Here is a 12,342-nt window from a genome sequence, read left to right on the forward strand (position 1 = left end):
GTGCGGACCAGGTTTGGCTGGGCTGTAGCGCTCAACAAGAGCCAGAATGGGTGAGGGCCGGTCAGAAAAGGCCACTGTTCCTGCTAGAACAGGAGGTGGAATAAGTAGGGCTAGCCCATGGACCCACCAGTGTGAGTGAGATCTAGCATCGGGATCCTGATGGAGAAGCTTGGGGAACTCCTCCCTAAGGACACAATCCCAGCAGGTGAGGTCAAGAACCAATATGGGGAGCAGACCAGACCAAGCCGGGTCAGTCCATATCACCCGCTGGCGAATCCAAGTGCCAGAATAGAGTATGGGTCAGGCCAGGTCAGGGCGCAATACCAGCCAGTCCACATGAGGGCCAGGACTGGGAGCTGGCAGGGCCGGGCTAGGCTGTAGCCCCCACTGGAGTGAGATACAACTGGGGGTAGGTGGGGCCAGACCAGGCCACAGCACTCACTGACAAATGCCAAGGGTGAGGTAGGCTATGCCCAACTGGGCTGCAGCACCCAACCAGCACATCTGAAACCTGGAGACAGATCCAGTAGGAGACCTGCAGGGGTCCCCTACTGGACCCTACTGGGTCCCCCACTGGTGTGCATGAGAGCTGTGATGGAGAGAGACCAAGTTGGTCAGGGCCACAACATCTGATAGCTTACATACATGGGAGCTGGATCAGGGAAAAGCCAGTCTGGGCTGACTATATTTTCTGGCACATGCATAAGCCAGAGAGGGTGTGGGTGAGTTGGGCTTTGTCACAGCATCAGCTGGCAGATGCTGACACAGGGGGAAGATTCTGTCAGGTGCATGCATGGCTAGACAGGTGGTGGCATCTGATGGCACCACTGTGGACTGGATAGTAAGGCTGGTTGGGATGAACTGGGATTCAATGCCCATTTTTATAATAGGCATGAGAAACATGCATCTCCTATACAACTCTATATGACACAGGCATAAAAAAAGAAATTCTCTATTGGGGCACTGTTTTTCATGGCAATAAACAGATGGACATGAAAGACCACTTGAGGTAATGGGGCAGCACTTCTCATAAGACATTAACAACAGAAAGCCAGTGATAGTTCCTGGTTGGCATTTCAAGAGGTCTTTTGATTCAGCCTCTCTGGGAGAAGAGAAGGTCCAGAGTCTCAGTTTAATCTGATAATTTGTTCATTGCAGTTCTAATCAGGAGGTACTTTCTCAAGTGGCTCCATTTAGAAGTGAAAAACAATGTCACCAGTCACAAAATTCCTGGCCTGGTGACAAAACAGAAAAATTCCAGGCAGCAAAGGGAAGGAGCCAGACTGAACCATAGCACGGTCTTCTTTATTCTCTCCCCTGGAGGACTACAGGCTATCCAGTTCTGGGCCATGCCAACTTTCCCACTCTCCTTTCGAACAGAGAAGATTGCACATCCACCTTAGGAAAACAAGTGTTCTGGAAAAATCCTAGGATTTGGATTTTGCAAACAGGAAGGATTCCTTTTTCTGCTAGGGGAATCCACTGGCTCTACTCTCAATGTCCTCAGACCACCATAGCTGCAGGCACCTCCCAGTCCAGAGGAAACCAGGAAAAATCACCACGCCTTGAGATTAGGTAGGAATTCGTACAGGAAAGAGATAAGGGACTTTAATGAAATCCCCTATGATTCTTTTTTTTCCTTTCTTTCCTTTTAAAGAGGAATTAGCTCATAAAGGTAGTGTCTGGACTTTGGGTGCTTCCCCCTTTTATGAAAACAGAAAAAGGTAGATGTATATGCAAACATTCCACAATCATTTTAATCAAAATATATATTAATAAGAAAAAAATAATAGGTCTTAAAAATAGTAAACAGAGGGCCTGGAGGAGATTTCTGGCTCCTCGCTCCTGGCTTTGGATCAACTCAGCTCCAGCCATTGGCAGCCACTTGGGAAATTAAACAGCAGATGGAAAATCTCTTTCTCTCTTTTTGTAAATCTGATTTTTCCAATTAAAATACATCTTAAAAAATAGTAAACAGGGCCCGGCGCGGTGGCGCAAGTGGTTAGGGGTCCTCGCCTTGCACGCCCGGGATCTCATGTGGGTGCCGGTTCTAATCCCGGCAGCCCCGCTTCCCTTCCAGCTCCCTGCCTGTGGCCTGGGAAAGCAGTCGAGGATGGCCCAAAGCTTTGGGAACCTGCATCCACGTGGGAGACCCAGAAGAGGCTCCTGGCTTCGGATTGGCATAGTATCGGCCCGTTGCGCTCACTTGGGGAGTGAATCATCGGACGGAAGATCTTCCTCTCTGTCTCTCCTCTCTGTATATCCGCCTTTCCAATGAAAAAATAATAAAAAAATAAATCTTTAAAAAAAAAAATAGTAAACAAAATCTTAGTTCATTGGTTTGCTACTTTTCCCCCATATATACCAGCTTTCTTTTAGTTAGTGTGAGGCAGTTCAGTTGCCCATTAGCATATCTATATCTCTTAGTGGAAAGCCTGCTGAGAAGGCAGGGGTCTGCTTCAGATTTCGCTTCCTGCTACTGCACACAATTGGAAGCAGCAGGTGGTGGCCCAACTGCTCAGGTATCTGCTACCCACCAACACTGCAGCAGGGGCCCAAGGACTTGAGCCAGCCTCTGCTGCTTTCCCAGACCATTAGTAGGGAGCTGAATCAGAAGGGTGGCAGCTAGGACATGAACTACTGCCCATATGAGATGCTGGTGCCCCCATTCCCGAAGGAAGGAGTCATTCGCTTCTCCAACAGATAAGCTCCTGGGAGGTCGGCATTGTCTGGAGGGGTTTGTTCAGGGAAATTCCACATCTAAAACTCTCCCACCCACACTTTCCCAGAAGAGGGAAGACAGAAACTGGAGAGCAATACTCATGTCCTTAAACCTCGTCTGAACATACACTGGCTCTCATCCTTTACTGGCCCATCAGACTGGAACTTCTGTCTCTTCACTTTTTCCAATAAAATTCTTCATTAATTGCTTTTTCCACTTCCTCTGCATATTTATCAGCTAACCACTTCATCGTGGATAGATGTGGCCAGGGTTTAAATCAGTGCTAATAAGTAAGGCTTTTGTTGAACTGTCAAAGTTTCTGCTGCTCATTATTCTTAAAGGGTGTAAGCAAAGCAAAATGATCCCATATCCATCGTGTGTGTGTGTACTCGAAAGGTCCAACAGCAGGAAGAGGAAAAGACATAGCCAAAGAGCAGAGTGATCTATTTTACTGGTTTACTCTCCCAATGACTGAACTAGTCAGGGCTGGGCAAAGCCAGGCACCCCATTTGGATCTCTCCTCTGAGTGAATGTCCCAAATACTTAGGCAATCACCTGCTGCTTCCCCACACACATTAGTAGAGGGCTGGATTAGCAGAACAATGGGGACATGAACTAGCACTTGGCTGTACCCACAAAGCTGGTCCCAGAACTTTCTTTTCCTATACACTAAATGTGAATATAAGAATGGACAGACAGGCCTGGCGTGGTATCCTAGTGGCCTTGCACACACCAGGATCTCATGTGAGTATTGGTTCATATTCCAGCTGCTCCACTTCCCACCCAGTTCCCTGCTTGTGGCCTGGGAAAGCAGTCAAGGATGGCCCAAAGCCTTGGGACCCTGCTCCCACATGGGTAGACCTGGAAGAAACTCCAGGATCCTGGCTTTGGATCGGTTCAGCTCCTGCCGTTGTGGCCGCTTCGGGAGTGAATCATCGTGTGGAAGATCTCCCTCTCTTTTTCTCCTCCTCTCTGTATATCTGCCTGTCCAATTAAAAAATAATAATAAAAGATATCACTTGGGATTTTGTTTGTGACGAACAGGGAAGAAACCAGGAAGACAAAACCCATGAGAAAGAAGATCCTAAGGGTGAAATGTATACAGCCACTCCAATACATAGGCCTGGGCCAGGCCGAGGCCAAGAACCAGGAACTCTATCCTGGTTCCGAACGGTGGCAGGAGACCAACTACTTGGGTCATCTTCCACTACCTTCCCAGGCATATTAACAGGAACTTGGATTAAAAGCAGAGCACCTGAGACTCAAACTAGTGCTCTGAAATGAGATGCAAGTGGTGGGTTAACCCCCTAAGCTACACTGCTGCCCTCTAAGCTCCAAATTTTGACCTAACACTTAACAGACTTTTATGTTAGAAACTTTGTTCTACACATTCACATTTGTTCCCTCCTTGTAAGTGAAAGTGGGCTAGTCTTATAGAAGTTGTGAAAATCAAGCATTTCAATTTTAAATGTTAAAATTTTTACTTGAGGGTCCAATACGGTGGCCTAGTTGCTGAAGTCCTTGCCTTGCACACACCAGGATCTCATATGGGTGCTGGTTCTAATCCTAGCTGCTCCACTTCACATCTAGCTCTCAGCCTGTAGCCTGGGAAAGCAGCAGAGGATGGCCCAAAGCCTTAGGACCCTGCACCCATGTAGAAGATTCGGAAGAGGTTCTGGGCTCTGGGATTCGGATCAGCGCTCTGGCTGTTGCCGCCACCTGGGGAGTGAACCAGCAGACAGAGGATCTTTCTATTTATATCTCCTTCTCTCTGTAAATTTGCCTTTCAAATAAAAATTATTTTTTACTTGAAAACTTCTCTCTTAATTTAAAGTGACAAAAAAATGTGGTCCCTGATGATGTTCATATATTAAACAGATGCCAAAATTAGTCTCAGTTTGAATCAGAGGTAATTTATTTCAGAAACAGTGGTTTAAACATCAGTCTTTGAAGGAATCTATTCAAAGAACTGCACATTTGCTTTGGGAACAAACAAATTTGATTCAAAAAATGAAAAGGTGTTAGAAGGTAACACATTTAATTTCCTGGAACCACTTGGCAAGGACTACAATGCACCCAATTATGCATTCACGGTCACAGGCCAGGATTTCCAACAACTTCTGTTTCTCCTCAATTATTTTATCTGAGTGATAAAGCCACCAGGAAAGAAGTGCCAAGAGTCCCCACTTGCCAACACCTATAATCATATATTCCACCTTGTTCCTCTATATCAATAAATGTCCAAGGTCCAACAATGAAATGTAGCAGTTTAAACAGCCGCCATCCCATATGGACGTACGTTTGAATCCTAGCTGTTCCACTTCTGATCCAGCTCGCAGCTAACGTGCCTAAGAAAGCAGCGGGAGATGACCCAAGTCCGCGGGCCCCTGCACCCATGTGGCAGAAAACTAAATAAGATTCCAGGTTCCCTGCTTCAGCCTCGCCCAGCCATCACAACTTCAGCTGCACTTAATTATTAGTTTTTGATAACCTATCTATTCCCTCTGCTTTATTTCTTGTTTTCTTCAGATAATTTTCTAAACAGCAGCCAACATGTTCTTTAAACTGTAAGTTCGACTACTATCTTCCTCCCCTAAACCCTCCACCTCCAGTTTCTAAATCCTCGGGCCCGTCAGTGAACTGGCTCTCTGTTGACATTTCAGCTCCCTAGTGCCTCTCTCCATGCTCGTTATGGCTCATCTGCAGTGACCTGCTTTCATCTCCTCTAACGGGTCCTGTTCTTGGCTGTGACAGTAGCATATGCAGTTTTCATCCCCTTAGGTTTAAAATTTTTTTGTTGTTGTTTGAAGTAGCTCACTCTTAAAGTCTTCTTCCATAATTTCTAGCACTTTGCTTATTTTCTTCTTTCCTAGGACAATATAAGCCCCGTGAAGAAGGGAACCACAGGAGGAGCTATAAAAGGCAGGAGCCACCTTCCGGATGTGCCTGGGAAGCACTAGCTGCAGGAGTACTAACTGTAGGGTTCTGGCAGCTGGGCCCTGTGATCCTCACATGCGCACCACCTCTCTCCCTTTGCAGTCTATAGCCCAGGAAGAGACATCTCACCAGAACCTGACCACCCCAAGAGCCTGATCTCAGACTTCTGGCCTCCAGAACTGCGAGAAATATTCTTTCTGTTGTTTAAGCCGCTCAGTCTGTGCTACTTGGTGATGGCAGCCTGAGATAAGACACCAACGAAAATGAGACAGCTCCTCTCTTGTGTGCAACTTAACATCCTGTAACTGGCACCAAAAGGAGATGGGTAGCATTCTCCCTTTAGACACCCTCCACCCCACCTACCTCTATCCACAAGTGGGTGAGTCAGGCACACGAAGATACATAAACAACTGTGTTTTGTTCAGAAAGACTCACTGTTGCTTCAGTGAGGAGGTGATTTTGGTTGGGACTCACGCAAGCATACAGAAACATTTCCTCCGGCAGCCTCCCGTGGGATTCCGGCCTCAATGAGGATCTCACGGGACTCTGTTGAATCACTGCTTTCACTGCTTTTTTTTTTTTTTTTAAGAAGACATTTTAAAAAGCTCAGCTTCTCCTCGCCCTGAAACTGAGCTCTAATTGTAGACTAGTGCAAGACAGCAACTAGACTCCCTGGGACCTGTGTCAGAACGTAAGGTGCAACTGAGCTTGCCCAATGGCTTGACTGGCTAATCCTCTACCTTACAACTGCAGGATCCCATAAGGGACTTGGTGCATGTCCCAGTTACTCTATTTCCCATCCAGCTCCCTGCTGATGGCTTGGGAAAGCAGTGAAGCACACTCCCAAAGCTTTGGGACCCTGCAGCTGGCTGGGAGACCTGGAAGAAGCTCCTGGCTCCTGGCTTCAGATGGGTTCAGCTCCAACTATTGCGGCCACTTGCGGGAGTAAACCAGCAGATGAAGGATCTTTCTCTCTGTAAATCTGCCTTTCCAATAAAAAATAAATCTTAAAAAAAAAAAGGGAGGGGGGGAAGAAAATCTGAAAACAAATTAAAAAAAAAAATCTATGTGCTTAATTGAAAAAGGGGCTAGGGAAGTCAAGCCTGCAATGTTGACATCCAATACAGGTGCCAGTTTATGTCTTGGCTGCCCACTTCAATTTCACTCCCAGTTACTGGCCTAGAAGAGTGGAAGGTGACCCAAAATTCTTTTGTTTTTAAGATTTATTTTTATTATTATTTTTTTATTGGAAAGGCGGATATACAGAGAGGAGAGACAGAGAGGAAGATCTTCCGTCCAATGATTCACTCCCTAAGTGAGCGCAACGGCCGATGCTAATGCCAATCCGAAGCCAGGAGCCTCTTCCGGGTCTCCCACGTGGATGCAGGTTCCCAAAGCTTTGGGCCGTCCTCAACTGCTTTCCCGGGCCACAGTCAAGGAGCTGGATGGGAAGCAGGGCTGCCGGGATAGAACTGGCGCCCATATGGGATCCCGGGCGTGCAAGGCGAGGACCTTAACCACTTGCGCCACCGCACCGGGCCCGACCCAAAATTCTTGTAGGAGACCCAGATGAAGCCCCGGCTCCTGGTTTTGCCCTGGTTCAGCCCTGACACTGAAATCACCCAGGGAGTAAATCAACAGATGGAAGATCTATCTCAGTAATCCTATGTAATAAGACAGTACAACTTTTTTATAAAAGGAAAGGGGAAGGAAGGAAGGAAGGAAGGAAAGAAGGAAGGAAATTAAAAAAAAAAAAGAAACCCTTAAAGCTCCCAAATATTACTAATCTTCCACTTTTTTTTTAAGTACCATTTCTTCACCTTTGCAATACTTTAAATAAAGAAAACTGGGTCTAGATAAAACCCAGCTACTCCCGTGAGTTCCCGCTATCAGAATGTTCCTCCTGCTTTTATCTATTGCAGGAAAAGAAGAGGGGCTTGCAGCTTTGGGGGAGCTGAATGCAGCTTCTTCTTGCCAGCAGATTTAAGCCCCTGGCCTACACAGCTCAGCAATGACTGTGTAACAAAAGAAACAAAAACTAGCTTTCTAAGCCCACTGCAAAACAGAAGTGAGTAGCCCCACTGCATGTGTCTCCCAGGGAGGCACAGTAACTTGTTCACAGTTACACAGAGAACTGGCGGCTGTGACAGGAAACAGAAAACCCCAAGGAGTACCCTTTCTAAAAGGTCATCTAGTGATCAAAGTGAGGCAAGGACTTAATAAGGAGCCTGTCCAAGGAAAACTCAGTCTCCTTCAGCCTGAAAAACCGCATGAGGAATACTTTGGGAAAAGCTGCCTACGAATTGAAAACAATCTTTAATACTCAGTAGGCTCCCCTTCATCACACCAGCCCTTTCAATCTTAAAACCGTGCCTCTTCAGACTGTCCTATCTCATAAACACAGAAATATTTAGATTTTTAATTCCGCCCCACCCAGGAAAAGCTGGGTCAGATAGAAGAAAATCTAGTTTCTTTTTTTCCAGGATTCTAGCTCAGCACATTAACACGCCTACTAGGGATTCTTCCCATAGCCCTGAGCTCATCAGAGTAACGAGCAGAGGCCTGTCCCATACACTCCCCAAGTATCTGAAGTGGCAACAACAAGACTCTCAGGACTTCAGTCCTGGGACAAGAGCCTCTGCTAGTCAACCACAGTCCTCAGCACTCTGTTCTTGCTGCGGCCTCACACTAAACAGCACATCACCCTGTAAAAGGACTTGGGAAAGTCATACACATGAATTCACCCAGCAGCACAGCAATTTTGGCAGTGCAACAATACTAATGATAAACCATAATTTAAAAAAAAAATTCAAAGAATTAAGACAAGCATATTATTCTTAGCATTTACCCAGGATTTAAGGCTCCAGCAACTTACCCTGGAGACCAATGCTAAAATGAATCAGGCGGCTTCCGTGCCAAGGGAATGACCTGGTAAGACGACAAAGAACAGCATCTCGTCTCCTACCTGAAGCCAAAGGTCGGATCCACTCTTTGCTATTTAGGTCAAGTCTCCAGAGGTCGTTGAAGGCAGCATTGCAGCTGCTCTGCGTGCAGCCTCCAAACACGTACATGGACTGGTTAGCATCATAATAGCACGCACCTAGAAGGGAAATGAGCATGAGGAACTGCTGCGGAATTCTGAGGCCCCTCCAACACTTAGATACAGTTCATATTTTTCATACCTCAATTATTTCACACATTCAGCAACTGTGCTACCAGACACCTAATTTTTATGTTACGAAATTTTTTATTTTGAAGCAAATGAAGCAAACCAACAATATTATTAGCTAAGATGGTACAATTTCAGCAAGGACACAAAAGAATTCAAATTAAAGGTGCTTAATGAATGAAATGTCAGTACAGCTACAGAATTACTCTGGAGTGGCATCACTGGATTAGGGCTAGGCAGGTAGGGTCTTTCCACCGCTCTCCACCTGTCTACCTCTTAATGTTTTTGCTTTCAAATGAAACATGAAGCACAAATTCATAAATAAATCTTTATATGAAACACAAGTATGAGAAATAATTTTAATCAATGCCATGAAGTAATGACAATAAATGAAGATTAATGTGACTGAAGAGCACAGGTATTACAAGATACAAAGAGCAGCCAGAAAATTTAGTAATATAAGCTTAGGCTGATCTTTAAAGCAACAGAGAAAGTGTGGAAATTATTAAGCTCCCAGCTGTATCCAGCAGCTACCAAGGCATAGGCATGCTGGTGGATGCTGGTTGACGCTGACTAGGAAACAAACATACAAAATTTAAAAAGTGCCATGCTCGCAGAATGTTTAAAAAAAATACAACAACAACAACAACAACTTGGACCAGGGAACCCAGAAAGCCAGCACCATGGGTCACCCCCAGCCAAGCCACTGCACCCTCAACAAGCACTACAGCTGAAACTCGAGGTATAAAGAGCCAGTTTGCCAGGGTTCCCTGGACTGGGCCACAGCATCCATGGCAGGGAGCTGGGGAGCACTGCACTCGTGGTTTTCGTGTCATCAAGTGGCCCATGGTTTCAGCTCATGTAGGCCTCAGATGTGTGAGGAGCTCTAATTTCAGGGTGCAGAACCTGGTGGTGCTGGGCTTGTCTTGGACTCAGTGTACACATTACATGATCAGGCCATCCATGTAGCTGACTCCTATGCAAACACACCAACAACATCTCATAGTAAAGATATCATAGCTACTGCCACTGAGTGGAAATTCAGTGAGATGGATTTATTAGATGAGACAGTTTCAAGTCTGGGATAGGCAAGCTCTACACCCCTAATCACCATGAAGCAACCACAGAGTGATGAGTTTCTATCCTTCAGCAACCCTTAAATTTTTATGTATTTCTTTATTTTTATTGGAAAGTCAGATTTACAGAGAGAAGACGATACAGAGAAAAAAGATCTTCCACTTGCTGATTCACTCCCTAAGTGGCCCAACAGCCAGAACTGAGCCGATCTGAAGCCAACAGTCAGGCAGAGCTTCTTGCGGGTCTCCCACATGGCTGCATGATCCCAAGGCTTTGAGCTGCCCTGACTGCTTCCCCAAGTCACAGGCAGAGAACTGGAAGGGAAGTGGAGCAGCCGAGATACAAACTGATACCCATATGGGATCATGGTACATGCATAGTGAGGATTTTTTCCAGTAGACTACTGCAGCAGGCTCAACCGTTAAATTAAAGATCAGAAATTTCTGAGATAGAAATGAAATAGGATAGGCTGGAAGTAGGTTAAGGGTCATGAGTTTGAAAACACACTTCCCATGCCTATGTAAATCCCACTTGCCTATCTATCATTCAAATGGCCCCTCCTCAAGGACATAATTCCCCCTCAGTGGGGTCCTGCATGTAGTATCATGAAACCATTCCCCTTCTCAGGCTCATCTAAAGGCTGACAACATGGAGGGATGCTCCTTCCCTTCCCACAGGCACAGGTTAGCGGGAAGAAACATTTCTTTCTCCCACTTTCTCACCCCATCCATCGCTAAAAATGACCCATGCGTATCTGTGACCAGCTTACCTTTTAAACAAACAAATTTTAAAAATATTTTTTTTAACAGTTATTTATGTGAGAGATAGAAAAAGAACAGGCAGGTTCACTGGTTCACTCCCCAAATGCCCACAACAGCCAAAGCCAAAAGTCTGGAACTCAAGTTAGGTCTTTCACACAGGAGGAACCCAACAGCTTAAGGAATCACTGTTGTGCGTTAGCAGGAAGCTGGAAATAGCAACAAGAAGTGGGTATTGAACCAGGCATTCTGATAGGGCACATAGGCCTCTCAAGCACTGGTTTCCCCACTAGATTAAAGATCTGCCCTGGGAAGAGCTTTATTTACTTCTTTTTTGAGAGGCAGAGAGAAAGAGAGATCTCTCATCCACGCACTCACTCCCTAATGCCTGCAACAGTTGAGGCTGGGCCAAGCCAAAGCAAGAAGCCCAAAACTCAATCAGTCAGCCATGTGATGGGCATGAACACAATTCCTCGAGCAACTCTACACCCACTAACACAACCCTCCCAGCATGTGCATTAGTGGGAGCTGGAATCAGGTGTGGATCCAGGACTGGCACCCAGATACTCTAATAAGATGTCCCAAGTGACTACCTCTTAGAAGTGTCTTTTTTTTGATTAGATGATTATATACACATCACATTACCAGGCACCACTATGAAGGCAGGATTGTGAAAATGGTTGTTTCCACACAAGGAGAATCTATGAGAGACCTGAGAGATAAGATCAGCCACCTTACCTCTCAATAAAGACTCACCATACAGTCCTGTTTTCACCATTTGGAATTCTTTCCTCACTCCGCCTCCTCTGTTTCTTTACTTTTATTGTTATCCCAATATTGTAGGGTATTTTTATCCCAAATATTGTGGTCCTCTGACTTATCTCTAACTTAAAATGCCAACAAATAGGACAATTCTGGGCCCGGCACGATGGCGCAGTGGTTAAGGTCCTCGCCTTGCACGCCTGGGATCCCATATGGGCGCCGGTTCTAATCCCGGCGGCTCCACTTCCCATCTAGCTCCCTGACTGTGGCCTGGGAAAGCAGTCGAGGACAGCCCAAAGCTTTGGGACCCTGTACTGGTGTGGGAGACCCTGAAAAGGCTCCTGGCTTCGGATCGGCATAGTATCGGCCGTTGTGCTCACTTGGGGAGTGAATCACTGGATGGAAGATCTTCCTCTCTGTCTCTCCTCTCTGTATATCCGCCTTTCCAATAAAAATAAAATAAATCTTAAAAAAAAAAAAAAAAAGACAAATAGGACAATTCTGCAATGAACCAACTGGTGTCAGACATAAACAAATGAGTTTTTCATCTTATTAATATTCCTTATCTCCAAAACAGGAATTAGCAATGCTCTATGGTTTCTGGAACTATAACTAAATTATTGCCATTTCAACAATGTTTAATTAGAGAAACCCTTGATTTAACAACGGAAAGTCAGGTCCGGCACGATGGTGCAGTGGTTAAGGTCCTTGCCTTGCATGCCCGGGATCCCATATGGGCGCCGGTTCTAATCCCGGCAGCCCCGCTTCCCATCCAGCTCCCTGACTGTGGCCCGGGAAAGCAGTTGAGGACGGCCCAAAGCCTTGGGACCCTGCACCTGCGTGGGAGACCCAGAAGAGGCTCCTGGCTTCGGATCGGCATAGCATTGGCTGTTGCGCTCACTTGGAGAGTGAATCAT

The 12,342-nt window shown here is 45.9% G+C and overlaps 1 protein-coding gene across 2 annotated transcripts in view; it reads right to left on the reverse strand.

Moving 5' to 3' along the window:
• The window catches only part of FBXO42 (F-box protein 42), an 80,616-nt gene that overhangs the window by 20,120 nt on the left and 48,154 nt on the right, over window positions 1-12,342 (reverse strand). For both annotated transcript variants that reach the window (XM_040987960.1, XM_040987961.1), the window contains exon 4: window positions 8,625-8,759. In XM_040987960.1, coding sequence (XP_040843894.1) covers window positions 8,625-8,759 — 135 coding nt within the window. The remainder of the gene's footprint in view (window positions 1-8,624; window positions 8,760-12,342) is intronic.

The sequence above is a fragment of the Ochotona curzoniae genome, unplaced genomic scaffold (assembly GCF_017591425.1).
Source record: "Ochotona curzoniae isolate NIBS_2020 unplaced genomic scaffold, NIBS_Ocur_1.0 contig_4792, whole genome shotgun sequence".
Taxonomy (NCBI): domain Eukaryota; kingdom Metazoa; phylum Chordata; class Mammalia; order Lagomorpha; family Ochotonidae; genus Ochotona; species Ochotona curzoniae.